Source organism: Sceloporus undulatus, chromosome 5 (genome assembly GCF_019175285.1).
Source record: "Sceloporus undulatus isolate JIND9_A2432 ecotype Alabama chromosome 5, SceUnd_v1.1, whole genome shotgun sequence".
Classification (NCBI taxonomy): domain Eukaryota; kingdom Metazoa; phylum Chordata; class Lepidosauria; order Squamata; family Phrynosomatidae; genus Sceloporus; species Sceloporus undulatus.
In genome coordinates, this window is record NC_056526.1 from 178,827,359 (window position 1) to 178,845,572 (window position 18,214).

An 18,214-nucleotide genomic window follows, 5' to 3' on the forward strand; every position below is an offset into this window, starting at 1 on the left:
AAATCAACATGGAACTATCTAGAATGATGGTCTAACAGTAGTATTTCAATTATTCTTTGTCTTCAGAAATGGGAGGATTGATTTAGATACCATTTTTAAAAAAAGCCCTGACCTTCAAAGAATCTATAGGAATGCTGAAACCCCATATTGGGGTTTGGCAATTCAGCTGTTAACATCTAGTCTATCTGATGGTCTTTATGAATTATACACAGCTCTAGGATTTGGGTACACATACAGTGGGCCCCTGGTATCTGCTGGGGTTTGTTTCCAGGATACCCCCCCCCCCCACATGGATACCGAAATCCATGCATGCTCAAGTCCCACTAAAGACAATGGCATAGTAAAATGGTGTCTCTTATATAAAATGGCAAAAATAAGGGTTGCTTTTTGGAATTTATACATTTTAAAAAATATTTTCAAACTGTGGATGCTTGAATCCACGGATAAAAAAATCTGTGGATACAGAGGGCTGACTGTAGAGACAGTCAGAAACTATTTGGAAACCAAAATGACACAGAAGCTAAAGGCTCTGAAACTAAAAATGAAGAAGCTTGAAATTCAGACTGCTTCCTAGTTCTAATTTTCTACTTACAACAAGAATACTAGGTTCGATGACAAAACATCTCAGATTTAGATTTTTTTTTAAATGGACAGTTCTTAGGAGACTGGTTTTATGTGTTCGAATGGTTTATGCATTTGATCATACTAGTTGCTTTGGACTTAAGGGGGCTGGAAGTGCATTGGTTGCATTGTTGACCTTTTCTTACACGTATCTCTGAAACAGAGCAACATGGAACCCTATGTTCACTCATTGCCATTGCTTTCTGAACAGAGAGTCATGGCATTGTGGAACTATGCAGGGAGGAGGGTGGTAGCAGTCCCATCTCCTTATGTAAAGTCTGGAGCAGATATAATAAAAAGTGGGGGTGCGTAGGGAATGAACTGCCTGCAAATTAATCAGTTAATCTTTTTCTCAAGTTCTGAACATTCCACAAATAGTTACTATTGGAGCGTAACAAGAACTAAGTTCAAGCCAAATGCCAAACAGCATACAGTTTCCCTATAAATGATACAATTAGCAGTGGACTACTACCAGTGGCTAAGCAACTGCAAGTAACTCTGGTCTACTGCTGGGCAGGTCTACCAGCACTGCTATGATTCTTCCTTCAGCTGGCTTGGAGTTCAAAGAAACATCCCCATGTGTCAAAGAAATAGCAACATCATGTTCTGTGGGTGCTTAACTACTAAGCATGCAACTGCTTTGCCTTATCCTGAAGGAACAGTGATGTTTCTCTAAGCCCTTTCTTAGTCTCTCCTGAAATTAGTGATGGATGAGAACTCTATTTCTTTTCTGTCCAAAATATGAAGACGTTCGTAATAACGTGTACATATAGAGAAATTTTCAAATTTTGGTAAACTTTGATTAAAAAATGAAGTGACATAAAATTCTTCTCCATCCTTAGAACCATCACAATTCGGGTCTCAATGAGAAAACATTGCCAACAATGGAAGTAAGTAGAGAAGAATACAGGCAGCTGCAGTGAAAGATCAAAGATGAAAAATGAAGGAAGTCCACTGCCTGGCAAGGAAGGGTGGGCATTAGTGCATGGAACCTAATGCCTGTTGCCTTCCCTACTAGTGATGTAAGGAATCATTTCTAGGTTTTAGTCTGAAATTTAAAGGTGTGATCAAGAATGTAAACTACTGTTGTGGTTAACCTTCAAGCTGATCTAGCTTATGATGATCCTCTTATTAGGGTTTTCTTGACAAGAGTTACCAGATGAGGTTTGTCCTTGCTTTCATCTTGGGCTGAGAGAATGTGACTTTTTAAAGGCCAATCAGTGTGTTTCCATGGCTGAGGGAACATTTGAACCCTGCTCTCCCAGATTCCTAGTTCAACACTCAAATCATTACACCACCTAGGGTTGCCAAAGTTAAAATTGGAGAGAGTCCCTGTACTTTTAATGGTTGTATAAAAGAAAGAATTTCAGGGGATGCAGACTGTTAAGCAATCAGAAAACATAATGGTGGCAGCTATATAAAATAGTGTATTACAATCTTTTTTTTAAAACTTTCTTAACATTATTATTTTAGCTATATTCTGTTTCACTGTGCTCTATGAGCTACCTTCCATCCCATTTTTGGGAAGAAGGAAGAACCATAAATAAATAAATAAATAAATAAATAAATCCAGCACTTTGAATTAAAGTTTGAACTAGAATCTGAAGTAGATTTGTTGCCATTGGTGTGGGCCAGCAATCTCTTGAGACCAGCCGCTAAAGAAAATGGATCTGCCCTCCTTCATGGCTAGGGATTTGCAGTATCAAGTACAAGCAACCTTGATTGCTCTGTCAACCTTAGATCTCATCTATACACCAGTTGCAAAATGTATAGTGCAATTTGCAACACTTTCCCCTATAGATGCTGCTCATGTTGTTGTTTTGAAAATTCCCTGCACCTCAAACAGGGAGGTGTTGCACTCTTACATCATTAGGAAACACCTTCCCTCCATCCAATGCCTATATCTTGAGATGTGGGGAAATAGATCTGCCCATGACGTGGAACCACATGAATGTCATCTATCAATGGCCACAAATTTCAGACATGAGATTTTGAGGTCCTGCATTTGACTACCTTTCTGTACATGCTTTGAGTTCTGGAACACTGAAAAAGAGCCTCTTTTGCATATTCAAAGTACACGCATAGTGGCACCAGGAGGGAGAATTTACATTTGCTTGGAGGGTATACAATAGAATCCCTGCACATGCAGATATGCACACTGTAAGTCTCTTTCCATTAGGGATGCAAATCCTTGATTATTTTGTTTTCACTGGCAAGGTTGAACATATTGTCTCCGAATTATGTGACATGTGAGAGACCTCCTTGTTTTGAGGGGTGGGGAATTTTTCCTGCTGTGGAAGAAAACAAATATTTCTCTGTAGTATTCTCCCTGAACTTGAATGTCTTAATAGGTTAAGGGTGCATTGTGGTGTGGTGAAAAACACATGGTTTTTTGTGCTTGCGCACGCACACACACATGCACAAATGTTTTCTATGGAGAAAAAGTGTTTTCTGTGCAGAAAACATGGTGGTGGTGGTGGTGCCGTTTCCCCAAAAACTTATGTATTTTTCTGTGCACCATCATTCCTCTATAATATTCCTCTATAATACTTTGGGATATTAGAATATCTACAGAAAATTACATGGAGCTCTTGTTGCTTTATTGTTCTTCTAAACATGGTTTCCTTACTCTTGAGAAATCCATTTTTTACCTGGAAAAACCAGAGATTTCTCATTATCTGGAGCTGGGAAAAGAGACAGGAATCCTGTTGGTGACTTATGCCAGTGGCAGTGCAGGGATGTAGCCAAGGGGGGGGGGATCTGGGGGTCCGGACCCCCCTTCCATTAGAAAAATGAATGGTGTGTGCTGCTGCGCCGCCGCACTCAAGCCCCATTATAATGGTGGCACTTAGTCTGGACCCCCCTTCCTAAAATCCTAGCTACGTCCCTGGGCAGTGGAAGGACAGCGGTAAAAGCCATGCCTGTCAAAGGATGATGCTATCTTGCTGGATCTTGGGCAGTTTGATAGTCAGCAAGGCAGATTTATATGGTGATAGCTTTTGCTGCTGCTGTCTCCTCTGTTGTCACCCCATCTGCAGCCCCCTTTCCTTTGGCACTACATCTTTCTCCTTCTCCACTGGTGGCACAGTTATGCCAGCAAATCAGATCTTGGCCAGCAAGTCCTGTCTCTATGTTCCAAAATAAAGGTATATTTCTTATGGTAGATACATATATTTCTTTGACAGCAAAGGAGATAAAGTAGAATTTCACACTCATCCACTGATTAAATTCTTGGAGGTGTTGAAGAAATCACCCAGTGAGAGGGATGGAAAGAATATTCAAAAACACTTGAAAAATATATTTTTTGAAATGTTGAGAAATCCTGGTGAGACAACTCCCAGACTGACAAGAATCTTCACAGTTCAGGACTCATTCTGTACAAAATTCATGCATGGTGGTTTTACACAGAAAACAGCATTTTCTGTACAGGAAACAATTTTTTTCTGTAACAAAAATAATATTTCTGCATGGGAACATTATTTTTGTTTTCAGGAAAAGCTGTTTTGTGTGCAGAAAATGCTCTCTTCTGTGAAGAAAATGCTGGTTTCTGTACAAAAGCATCAAATGCAAATTTTGCACATAATAAGTCCCAAATTGCAAGTAGGCCTTGAAAACTATGGATTTCAAAGTCATTCTTGCAGTGGGAAGAAAACTGCTAAAATTACTCATTGCTTCCTCCAAGGAGAAAATTAGTGATACTCAGTGAATCCTTTCAAAACCACCCATCCAGCCTCCATAATACAATGTCTCAATTTTGTCTTGACAGCACAGAAAGCTTTGATTAATTATGCTGTCAAAGGGCACTGAAAGGTCCAGAAGGCTAATCATAGTCACACTTCTTTTTCCCTTCTCAAAACATTTGCCAGGACCACCAACACCACTTCTATCCTGAACTCCTAATAAGGATATGGATACAATAACTGGTTTGTAAAGTAGAACAGTGATTTCATACAGTGATTTCTGGACACTACAGCAAATCTTGCAAAGAAGTGGTAGATTTAATACTGGTCTATAATTATACACGTCTGCTGGATCAAATTGATCTTGTTCCCTTCCAATAGATGCTGGATGAGCCCTTTGGCAGTATGCCCTACTTTCAGAAGTAATTTACTCCAGCTGTGTCCAGAGAAGCTCAGGTTAACTTGCTGGACCATGAAGTTCAAGAGGGACAAAGCTGATGAAATCTCCAGAAACATGATTAATTTGCTCAGCTCAGATGACATAAATTTAAAATTATCCACTGAGACCCAACAACCAGAATCTCTAGATCTCCCTACTTCCATGACATGAAAACAGTTTTTGTTGCTAAAATTTGCAATGGGTTTGGAGGGTCCTGTTCAGACAAATCATCTACTGAAATTTTAAGATAAGCCATTTTTAAAAACATGAAGTTAGTAGATTTCACATATCATGCTACTACTGAATTGTGCCAGAAGTAAAAGTCAAGGCAAACCTGGAAGGAAATAAAATACCCATATGAATTTCAAGGAAATCAAAGACTGCATCTTCACTGCAGAATTAATGCAGTGTGACATTGCTTTAACTGTTATGGATGTCTGGGATTTGTAGTTTGAGATATATTTAGCCTTCTCTGTCATAGACTCTGGTGTCATGACAAACTACAAATCCCAGGATTCCACAGGATGGAGCCATTATAATTAAAGCAGTGTCAAACTGCATTAATTCTGCAATGTGGCAGCAGCCAAAGAATGCTAAGATAATTTGTTACATTTCTTTGAGGTAAGGGAGGGAGAAACTGTTCCACATTTTTCTAGGTAATTTCTCCCATACTTGTGATCAGAATGTAAAAATCTTACTTTTAGACTACAGCACTGAGTGACCATGCTCACTAGGGATTTTGGGAGTTGTAGTCCACAAAGTAATTTTACCCAGATCTGTTACTGACAAACATCTGACTAGCATGTTGGCAAGCCTACACATACAGCACTGCACAATGCTCCCCAACCCATGGTAAGTAAAACATATTTTTTCTTTGACAAATGACCAACATACATGGTGACACACAGAATGAAACCTGCTTTTCCCTGCCACTTCCAAAATGTATAGCCACTACATTAAGTGCCTGCAGAGGAAATTGACTCACAACCCATTACTTATTCATAAAGATTCCCAGTGGGAACAAAATGAACAAAATTGTAAGGCTAGCAGACAGGAGGTTACAAAGCTATCTTTGACTCATGGTAGGACCCAATAGATCCTCCCCCTTCACCACCTCTATATATTAAAATTGCCAGAATTACAATGGGAAAGATGTCCTATCCTCCTTGGAATTATTACGTATAAATATTTTAAAATCGTATCCACTGAAAGATATACTGCTTCTGAACAGGAAGATTCATTATAGCTGTCACAGCAAAATGGAGCCTCCATATTCTAAAGTATGCTGTCAGAATATGGGATGCTGGGAAGCATGTCCAAGTCTGTGTGTCTCCAGAAGCCATATTGTACTGATCCAGCAGGGCTCTTCCTATGTCCTCATACCTGGCAAGCTCACCAACTCCTCCCTTCACTAACACATATTTTCTTCTTCCACTGACACTGGCTGCACTAGACACCCATGCATCTGAACACATGAACTATCATGTCTATTAGGATCACTATTAGGAAGAGAAGGGAGAAGAAGTTGGAAAGTATTTTCTGCAGCAGGTGACATGGAAATGTGAACTGTGAGCAAGACAAGTAAAAAAAGCAAGCCAAAACATGAAAAATTAAAATAAATAAAATTCACACACAGACAAATGCACAAACACACACAAAACAGGGAAGGATCTGACTGTACTGTAAGCCTTCTTTGCCTCACCAGGCATTTTTAGATACAATTGGCTGGACATAGAATCACAGAATCATAGAGTTAAAAGAGACCATAAAGACCATCCAGTTCAACCCCCTGCAGTGCAAGAATACATTGTCAAGGCACTCCTGACAGATGGCTATTCAGTCTGTTTAAAAACCTCCAGAGAAGGAGACTTTACCACATTCCTAGCCATGCTAACCTTCTTCAAGATATCTATCTGACCCTTTCTTTAGTGGAACCAGGAGTTCTTGGATTAGTGTCCACAGTGTCTGACTGATCTCACTAGTTCTGTTGCCCTGCAATTTCTTTTCAGTACCATTTGCACTGCTTTTGTATCCAGTCATGGGTTGCAAACCAGAGAAGAGAAATAATGGCAATCTGATGGTAATAAATCAGGGACAAATTAATTCAGTCTAGCAAGTGCTGATATCTTTTATTATTTCTTGACCTTTCTTTTTGACATCTCTATTCAAACAAGAGCTTTTCTTGTTCACACCCATCAAATGGCCAAACCACACATACGAAAAGGCTATGAAAGTACAAGAAGATAACAATAAGAGTGTCAAACTGTGTACTTACCTTTGCGGAAGCTAAAACACCGCTTAATTCTCCTGTAGGTAGTTTTTGGAACAAAGGGGGATGATGCTAAGGCACCCGAAGGACGGACCCCTGTATTCCTGTCTTCAGGCATCATGCAGGCCTGACAAATAGGTGCAACGCCACAGCATGTATCAAAAACCACTTCAAGATAGCACGTGGAATTCAGTCATTCCTACTGACTTTTTTTTTTTGCAGTACTGTATTTTCTCCCTTGAGCTTCCCAAATTTTTGATCGTCTCAACCTTGATACAATTTGATTGTCTGAAGAAAAGATGTCATCATCCCTTCTTTGCTAATGCTTTTGCTTCTTTCCTCCTCCTCCTGTCTTCCCTATTCCTTTTCTTTCTGCTTCCAATTTTATTTCCTGTTGAGCAGCCACAATGGCATGTTATGGCAAAAGCATTTCAATGGAAAGGTACATCTTCCATGGGGATTCTGTGGCAGGTTTTAGGTGGCGGAGTGCTTCTTCTCAGCTGGAACTGTATGGGTGGAGCAAGTGGGGAGAGGAGCATAGATTCCAAAGGAAAAGGTCAGCAAATAGCAAGGCATGAACAGAAGATAAGAACAATGACTTGGGGAGGGGGACCCCAAAGAATTGCCTTGGACGCCTCTTGCCGACTCCTTTTTATCTCTGCAAACAGGGGACAAAAATCATGACAGCATCTCCCAAAAGGCAACAACTGTCCATTAAGGATGCTTTTCAAAGGACTTCTTCTTTTTCTCCCTCTAATTATTATGCAAGAAAGCGCTTCGCCTTTGGATAGTCTGGATGATTTGTTGCCCTCCTGCCTTCCCTCCCCACAGCTGACTCTTGTGGCAAACACATCAGCCCGAGTGGGATCAGCTGCTCAGCGCCACCACAAAGTTCCTTGGATTCTGCTGAAGAGTCCACGCCTCACACAGGAGACACCGATGTCAATATTCTCGCTCTCCAACTCTTCTCAATGGCAGTGTTTCAAAGGCTGTTGCTGCCTTTGCTGCTGCTGCTGCTTCTGCTTCTCCTACTACTGCTGTTGCCTTCTGCTCAAGTCCGTCGCAGGCATGCGGCAGGTGCAAGCAGAACAATGTAAAGGAGGCAAAGGGAGCTCACTCAGCTTCTAGTGTTGATTTTTAAAAACATGTTGACTTTGAGTTGACTTCAAACACCCGTCACGTGTGGCAGCTTAAGAACCCTTTTGCCTCTCACATGAGTGTCCAGAGCCCTCCCTTCCTCACAATCCCATTAATCTTTCTTGCTCCTTCTAGTTCCATTTTTCTTCTTACTTTCATGCTGTGTAATCAAAGCTTGATTTTCCTTTTATCAATGGCAACAACAAAAATGGCATCTTATAAATCTAATCAGGGAAGGAATTTAATGCACAGACAAACAGTTGGGGAATTGGGTTTGGTGGTTTTTGTTCCCCCACTGTCGCCGTTGTTAAGGCTGTTCATGGTACCTTTCCTATTTTCTCTGTTCATAAGCAATCTGTTCCCAGCAGGTTTCTCTCTCTCTCTCTCTCTCCCTTTCTTGCTGGTACAGGTTAACACCACAGTTTAATAAACCAGTTAATAATTTGCAGAGCTGTCTGCCCTGTGGTCTCTGCTACACCAATATTCTCACTAGAGGATCAGCCCCCAATGTTAGAAATTTGCCAAAGGTCACATGCACACTCCTCTTTTGTCTAATGTTTTGGAAACACAAACACGTCCTCCATTATAGTGAGACAGAATGGATATGTGTACACACTTCACAAGTGTTGGTTGCTACAGGTAGGTGCACTATGGATTTTATTATACCTATTTACCCTTGGAAGCTAAGTAGGTTCATCCCTGGTTAATACTTGGATGGCAGACCATCAATCAATACCAGGTGCTGTAAGCTATATTTCAGAGGAAGAAACTGACAAAACCACTTTTGAGTATTCCTTGTCTAGGAAAAGCCTATGAAAATTTCATTGGGTTGCCATACATGGATAGGCAATTTGAACACACACACGCATACACACCTTTTCCATTGCAAAATAGATTTTAGACCAGGTTTGCATAACTTATAAAGCCAAGTACTGTCCACTAGCCAGAAAGGGATGAACATTCTGTTTTTCAGGGGAAATTGGACACAAGCAGCTATTGGCAAACAGCTTACAGGTAACAGGAAACAACTGGCTGTGTAGGGCATCTTGTGAGCAGCACTCGGAATGTAGGAGTAATTTGGGATGAGGAAAAAACACCTCTGAATCTTGAGACTGTTGAGTTTCCCCAAATCCTTCATACCTTTTCTTCCCATTCTTGTTTTGCACTAAGTTGTGAGATTGTGTTTTCTTTCTAGACTGTACATTTTAAATAAAATGCATTTCTAAATCATGCATTGTCAGGCAAAATTTGTCTAATTTCAGTAATATATCCCAATATTTAAAGGAAGTTTCTGCACATTTTCCCAGTTATATCCATTTCAGCCACTTACGTTTTAAAGCATGCCCACATTTTATTTCTTGGAAACACCGTCTAACACCTTGCTCATGTATGAAGGCTAAGGAGATGTGAACAAGTCTCTGGTGGTGCAAAAATGCTATTTTTGTCAATACAAGTGAACTCAATGAAAATTACCTCCAGCTCTAAGGAGTGTACAGTATTTTTTTAAGCCAACCAGATATACTACAGATGCACATATATGTAATAAAAATGAACCACATAGCTGCAGATACTACTACAGGCTGCCTTGGTAATTTATCATGCAGAGACTCTTTTCAGAGGTGTGTATGTAGTAATAGTAATAATGTGGGGACCATAACATTTACTAGCATTTAATAGTAACAATAATAGCATCCAAACAGTAAACATTTGTACCAACCTCAAAAAAAAAATCCCCCAAAACATTATTCAGATGAAAATAGGTTCAGTGTAGAGTCTATTGAACATCCTGAGAGGCTGAATTCCAGAAAGGTCTTTCAGCTGCCAAGTATCTCTCTTACTTCAGCCATGACAATGTTAACAGGGTGTGCTACTGGCTGAGTAGCACAGCCTGCGCACAACAACTCATGAATGTTGTGAAGGATCCCAGACAGTTCCAAGATGTGTAAATCTGATAGGATCCAAGCAGATCATTTATAGAATCATAGAATCGTAGAGTTGGAAGAGACCACAATGGCCATCCAGTCCAACCCCCTGCCATGCAGGAACTCTCAATTATGAACTTTTGTCTAAAAGGACATGTTTAATATTTACAGAACAGATACAAATATTTCTTAGAAGTCTCTACTGAATAGAAAAGAATGTTCAAAGAGTTTAGAATGTTATATCTACCTACACTTTGGATGGATACCTGATGCAAACAAGTTACCATCTACTCTCAACCTCCCATTTCTAAATAACATAAGCGTTCATATTGTTTGACTGCCATATGGTGCCTTTTTATTCTCTTGCCCAGTTCATCCCATTACCATTTTCCTTCTCCTTTCCTGATTTCAGAGTCCACAGCTGCAGCCTTAAATCAGCATATTATTTATTTATTTCTTCATTTATTTAAAGTATTATATGTAGCCACAAATTCATGAGGTGTTTGGACATGCAGCAGGGCCTCCTCTGAAGATCTCAAAATTTCTGACAGGCTCATATGGGAGGAGATGGTCTTTCAGATTGACACCAGCACCTTGGATTGAGACACCAGTCTAGTTGCTTCATTTTGCACTAGATGCAGCTTCCAAACATTTTTCAAGGGTATTTCCATGTAAAGCACATTACACTAGTCTAACTGAGAGGTAACTAAGGCATGAACCACTGTGACCTGATCTGTCTTCCCCAAGAAAGGGTGCAGCTGATACACCAGCCAAAGGTGAGCAAAGGCATTTTTGGCTGCTGAAGCAACCTGTTTTTCTTGAAGCAGCACTGGGTCCAAGAGCATCCCCAAGCTATGAACCGGAGCAACCCCATCCAGAACAGACTGTGATTCCAATCCCAGGTTGGTTTTCCTACTGACCAGCAGCACTTCCATCTTGTCTGGATTATGCCTCAGTCTATTCACCCACATATAGTTCTTTACCACATCTGGTTGTTTACTGCATCCAGGCAACAATTCAGTGCTACCACAGCTTCCTTAGCATCAATTGTAAAGAAGAGATACAACTGGGTATCGTCAGCATACTGATGACATCCAGCCCCAACAGTCTGGATGACCTTTCTCAGCGGCTTCATGTAGAGGTTGAAAGGCATAGGGAACAGTGCTGCACCTGTGGAAACTCACAGGCTAAGGGCCAAAAGGCTGAACAACAGTCTTCTCTGGGAACGGTCAGCCAAGAAAGACTGGAACCAATGTAAGACAATGTCCCCAAATCCAATATCATCCAAATGACCCAGAAGAATACTATGGTTGATGGCATCAAATGCCACTGAAAGCTTCAGAAGGACCAATAGGGATTCACTCTGCTTGTTCTGGTGTAGTTCATTCACCAAGTCTATCAAGGATGTTTCTGTCCCATAACCATGCTGGAACATAGCCCTCTTTCAAAGAAGCATTTACAACCTCCACCAATAAATTGGCCAGTCCTCCTCTGGCCACTTTAATTAGCTAGGATAGACATGGGTCTTAGAGACAAGTGGACGGCCTCACCTCTCCAAGCAACGTGTCTACATCATCATACTGAACAACCTGAAACTCATCCATCAAAATTGGATGAGTATGTGCCTCAGCTATACCCCCAGACTCTACCCTCAATGTGGAGTCCAATCCATAACAAATACAAGCAATTTTATCCACAAAGTATTTAGTGGATTTAGTATATATTTAGCAAATGTACACTTTTCTGATGTCTCCATCTCAACTTTCTCAGGTCTAGGACATAATCTTTAACTACCCAGAACAGCTGTGTCAAGCAAGACTGAGCTGATGGAATAGAGGCAACAAACAATGGTTTCTTTGTTACCCTCACTGCTGGAAAGTAGGTCCTAAAATGGGCCTTAACTCCTGCCTGGTTGGATTCATCCTGAATCTTTCTCCATCATTGTTCTAGTTGTCTACCCAAATGCTTTACTGCCATGAGCTTCTCAGAAAACCAAGGAACCTGTGTTCTGCACATAAGTAAAGGATGTTTGGGAGCAACTGTATCATTTGCCCAGATCAACCAGGACATCAAAGAATCACTAGTTCTAGCAATTGGAAAATTCCCCAGAACATTCAGGAATCTTTTTGGATCCATTAGTCTCTGGGGACTGACTCTAGAAACTATTTTTGTACAGTATCTGCTATCAGGATAGTGGGCCCTTGGTATCCACTGGAGTTTGGTTCCAGGACCACCCCTGATCCGGATATCAAAATCCATGGATGTTCAAGTCCTATTAAATCATAATCATCATCACCATCATCATCACCACCACCATCATCACCTTCATCAGGTAGGTATTAGGAACTGGCCCAGGAGATATTATTTAGTTATGCATTGGTAACCAATTAGGCATTTTTAACTGAGTAGACAATGTAGGACATTGGCAAACATTTGCAAGGTCCACAGGAAAGAATGGCACAAAGAAATAAATATTTTCAGCACTCTCTCTTGCAGGTCCAGCAGGATATGTTTTAATGTTCCTAATGAAAGGTAAGCCTCCTGCCAACACAGACCCATTATAAAAGAAATATGGAACCACTAAAAGCCTTTTTATTAAATACCATCATTAGTACTGCTGTCACGTAAGATGTTTCTCCAAGATGGTGACTCAACAGTGACTTGCTAAAAAGATTGGAGCATCTTTTAAAAAAACATTTAAGAGTGTCCTGAGTTGACAAAATTCTTTTTTATGTCAAGATGTTCCTTCTGTTTGTTTATATTTTCCATTCAATAATACAATCATCAACATCCATATACTGTATCAATCATTTGTATAAAATGTTCTGTTAATTTTTTACAAATTCTTATCCCACCATCCCCATACTACATTCATGGTTGAGCTGACACAATTCAAGTAACATAGAAGTCCTTCTGAGATGCTACTACAGGTGGTCCAAACAGAGGTCCAAAACAGATGGGCACCTTTGGGCCAGGTTGGGGGCATGGCGTTTAGACATCACATGCGCCAAACATTGGTGGAAGCTGCAGTGACACCAGACTGAGCAAGAAGAACCAGGCCAAAAAGAAGCAGGTATAAACAGCTCCTTCTGGAGACCTGGTTCAGGACTGGTCCTGCCCTGATTAGGGCTGGCATGGTCCTTTTGGCCCATCTGTTTCAGGCCAAAGTGTCTGAGGCTGGAACTCCTTTTTACAAAGGGGTTTTACACCTGTTGATTCCCCTTTTAATCCTTGTCTTCTGTCTAGCTGGATTTTTTTTAGCAGCATCACGATTTGGAGGACAGTGAAGGAGCTCTGGAAAAATACAGGCTTTCTGTGTTGGGTTGCAGCAGTAATTAGTAATCAATGTAATAAACAAAGCATGACTACAGAAAAAAAAAGAATTCTATTCTACTCAGGACTACTATAGCCATATGTGTTTGACTACAACAAATCAGGTAAGGAGCAGCTGCCTCCAGAATGTCTTACTTAGTGAATGTGAAGAGAAAAATAGAGAATAAAGATAAGTCTGCTCTATCAGCTCCCCCACTATGGTTAAAAAAAAAAGAAGAAAACATAGATCTATAAATTTGGCCATCAAAATGGAAATCAAAAGGAAAGTAGAGCTGGTGAAAGCAAATGTCACTTCTGAATATTTTTTAGAAGAAAGATTTACGTGGTCTCCAGAAAGGTGAAAACATTTACTTATGGAAGGGTTATCTGACTTGGTTGTAGCAATTCCACAGTCATTTTCTTCTTAAAGAAAGAATCCTTTTAATAATTTTCTTCCTGATGTCAGAGAGTCTTAGAAAACAATGCAGTTTGAGAAGGCTATTTGTTATTTGGGAGTCATTTTGTGCAAAATTTGTAGTGGTTATCTGGCACAGAAAGCAGTATGTTTTGTGCAGACAATAATATTGCTGTGCAGAAAAAGCTGCACGGTAACAAATGCTGATTTCTCCCCCCCCCCACCACCACTTTCTGCTCCATGGCCCTGGAACTGCTTCCCAGAACATGTGTGGACTGTTCTTTCACTGATTTTTTCAAAATCGCAATTAAAAACTTTCATGTTTTCTAAAGCTTTTTCAATCTTTTAAAACATTGTTTTGTAATTGTGTATATTTTGGTTATATGTATTTGCTAGTTTGTTTTTGAGCAGAGAAATATTAAACAATTTGCAGAATAAATCCCTAACTGTGAAGATTGTCCCTAGACCAGAATTCTTCTCATTAGGATTTCTCAATGCTTGAAAACATATTAAACCACTTTTTGGAATAATGTTAAATATCTTTTCCATCCCTGCCCAGTTGTTTAGTTCTGAATAAAAAAGTTTGCTAAAATATGTTAGACAGCTCTTGTTTTTTGTGGTTGAGGAATCTATCCCTTTCTGTTTCATTCCATTTCTGCTTCTGGTGCCAAATTTTCTGTTAAAGAAGTAATACATTTATTACTTAACTGAGGCTAACCAATGGATGGAAGGTATTGATGGGGGGAATCTCTGTGTTTTGTTTCCTCTTACATGCAGTTTTTAAAATGTTGACGAATTCTGCTATTTTTGACCATAATATCTGCAATTTGTTTATTTTGTTAAATTCTTTTTTAAAGCAATGAACAGAAATTCTCTCATATTCACAGTAGCCAAATTCAATACACAATGCTGTTTCCAAAACAAAAACAGCCATGTTATATCTACCTGCCCCATATGTCCAAATGGTCTAAATTTCCTTGCTTTTGGAGGTGCAATTCTATAACTTTTCCCTTTAGATTGGTGACTTTAAGAGGTTCCCTCCACCAAATTTGGGCAACACATGTTATTCCTGAGGAATTCTGTTCCAATTAATGACACAAATCATGTTTTTAGTCTTGACAAGAGTAGACACATTAAATAAATAGAATTTATCTATGTGTTGACACAAAATTCAACTCATAATTGACTGGATCTACTCTAGTTGGGATTAACCAACAGGATGCTGGCTAATGAGGGTAAAATCTGATCATTCTTCGTTGTTAATCAGTCTTACGACCCATCTGTTTTGAGATGCTGTATCTTAAATGAGGATTTTATTAAGGGTGCTGTGCAGATATGGGGAGTCTATAGATTATTATTACTATTCATCTTGAAGGGTGACCACATTGGTAAAGGATTTGGAAACAAAGCCTTGTGAGGAATGGCTGAGATACCTGAGTGTGTTTAGGCTGGAGAAGAGAAGACTGAGAAGTTATATGATAGTCATCTTCAGATATCTTGTTTTCACTAGTCATAATACCCCAGGTTGTCCTCACAATATTCTGGTTGCAAATTCTCCCTGAATTTCTCCCACGCTCTCTACAATGATAAGCTGCGATTGCCTTCCCACATGATCCTCGTTCATCACCCAGTAGCACTGCTGAGGTCAGAATGAGATGCTCAGCCATGCTGTTAAAACTAGGGGCATCATTATGACTTCAAGGTAACTGGTGCCCACAGCTGGAACACTGGGAGGCTCTCACGAGTTGCGTGGGAAGACAGCCATTCATCATAGCTTTGGAGAGAGCTGAATATCCAGAGCAAAACTGCTGCTCTTTGGCATGGATAAGTTAATCCAACACCTAAGTATGTCTCTCTTTAGTCAATGTGTAGGTTGGTATTCCCTCCCTCCCTCCCTCCCTGTGCAATGACCAAAGGTCTCCCTGCCACAGAGCCTCTGAAGCCCCTGACCATGTTCATTTGAGCCCAAAGAGGAGTGGGAAGGGGGCTTACAGAAGTATATGGCTATGTCTCTGCAGCCAGATATGAAATGAGGACATCATCTGCTGAAGCCTCTGTGGTCCTGTAGACATCCCAGTGTTGGAGTTGATCATTTTATTGGGACATAACCAGATACTTCTCTGCTTCCCCCCCCCCCACCTCAACTCTCTCCAGACACAAATGCAGCTCTATGCAGAGCCATACAGGATTGCATCCTATGGACATGTATATACACAGACATGCTCTCATATCAACACAGCTGCTAATGCTTGTGGACTCTCCTTGGGCATGTAGCTATGAGGATTATCATAAGGAGCACCTACAGTTCAAAATGTACCGTTGTATCCTCTGCTTGTTGTTTTGTGCCTCCCAGTATGGTGACCCTAAGGCAAACCCATCATAATGTTTTCTTGGTAAGTTTTTTCAGAGAGGGTTTGCCATTGCCATCCTCTGAGGCTGAGAGCATGTGACTGGCCCAATGGGTTTTTATGCTCAAGTGGGGAATCAAACCCTGTTTTCCAGAGTTGTAGTGCAATGCTCAAACTACTACACCATGTTGGCTTTCATTACCTGCTGCTCAGCCACAAAACTCAGTAGGTGCAACTGGATGATTTGTTGACTATTGGCTAAACTAGCACACAAGATTGTGCTGGTGATAAAAATGGGGAGGAAGACACACAGGATGGTGGTGACTTATCTTGACATAAACCCTGGTTATGTGAAAGGAAATACTTTTTAGGCACTATAGAAGGGCTCATCCTACATCTCATTTCACAATGTCTTCAATTCCCCATTACACAAGGGCAGTAGGAAGCTCCCAGGAGTAACTCTGCCCCCAGCTACTCATTGGCAACAAGGATACACTTGGAAGACATTCACCTGCCCTCGTACAAATGCAACCTTTTCCTTTGTTTGGCTTGTATGCCTTCTCCCCTTGGCATACAAGCACAGATGGACAGAACTGGGCACATTGCCATAGCCAATCCTTGTGCATTTCAAACTACAATATAACTATGATGGCAGAGATAAATGGTCCATCAGCAGTCCTACTGAATCTCAGCCAAAATGGACTATGGATACTGCTGGTGCTTCTGCAGTTGTTAATTTATATTCCACCTGCTCTTCACAGAACTGAAGGGGGTGTAGAGTCCTCCCCATCCCATTTTATCCTCACAGCGACCCTGTGTAGTAGGTTAGGCACAGAAAGACAGAGAGAGAGAATGAGTGAATGAATGAATGAATGTCTGTCCCAAGGTCACTACCTTGCTGCCTGGAATGGCTTAGGGAAAACATCCAATAACAATTTCTTGACTGTAATATGTCTGCCAACATTGAAGTAAAATTTCTTCCACTTTCCTATGACTGAAAACCAAAAGCAGGATCTTCCTGAACCAGTCAAATGATTGTTAACACCATACGCCTCAACTAGTGAATTGTATCGCACACTGAAATGGAAAGGAACAGCTTTTGAGAGCCATGAGAAATCCAACAAGTGTCTGACCTTCTTGAGCAAAGGAAAGTTATTAAACTTTCAGTTGTAGGTCATCACAGCTGGAGCTCAAAATTCTTGTGTGGAGGAGACCTTTCATTATGTTTTTATTTTGCAGAGAAATCAGATTCCTAACAGACAAGTGGAATGTATTTCAGATGTGTTTCAGACTTCATTCAGCTGGTGTGCAGCCCCCTTCCCAGAAGATCCAACACAGAGATGCAGATGCATTTGAAGGTAGTACTGGGCAGGGCTCCAGCTGAAACAGTGCCACAGGATGGGACCACCAGCCAAGGGCTGAAATTTATTTCCTAAACAAAACCTCCCAGCCTTAAATACTGGGTAGGGAGCACACATATGGTGTAATTCCCCCATAACGCTTCTGTTAACAATGATGATTTCCCTTAGGCTCCCCCATGGTCTAATTGATAAGTGAAAGGGGTAATTTTCCAACAGTAAACATGGTTTTTTGTTTTGTTTTGTTTTTAACTCCAGCACTGTTCTGTTACAAAAACACAATATTGATACGGAACTGACAGACATTTATTTTCACAGCCAGCCATTACTGGAAACAAGCCACAATTTCTGTTTTCTTTAGTTTTACACAGTAGCATTTGGTAACTTCAATGTCAGCAGTGTGGTGAATCTGCTTCTGATGTTCATCTGAACTTTAAAGAGATCATCCCAGGTACAGAACTTGTTTGGGGGGGGAGAGAGTTCACCTTTGTGCACTACATTCTGTAAAGTTAGGACTACAGCCTGGGAAGGGGGAATCACCAACCCCATGGACACTGCAGCCACAGCTGCTTTTACATGGTTGTTTTAGGAAATTATTAAATGTAGCTTTTAAACAGCAATTACAGTTGGAAAATGGCATCTCTGGTGATACTTATTTCACAGTGTTGCCTCTGACCTGTAGCGGCTGTGTCTCTGAAGTGTGGTTAGGGCAA

The 18,214-nt window shown here is 40.5% G+C and overlaps 1 protein-coding gene across 4 annotated transcripts in view; it reads right to left on the reverse strand.

The window, feature by feature from the left end:
- ARHGAP24 (Rho GTPase activating protein 24) overlaps positions 1-18,214 on the reverse strand; it is a 387,405-nt gene that overhangs the window by 46,459 nt on the left and 322,732 nt on the right. The window contains exon 1 of one of the 4 annotated variants that reach the window (XM_042468376.1): positions 7,016-8,521. The exons of the other annotated variants lie outside the window; for them this stretch is intronic. Coding sequence (XP_042324310.1) covers positions 7,016-7,130 — 115 coding nt within the window. The 5' untranslated portion in view covers positions 7,131-8,521. Of the gene's footprint in view, positions 1-7,015; positions 8,522-18,214 lie in introns of those variants that run through there. 4 annotated transcript variants of the gene reach the window in all.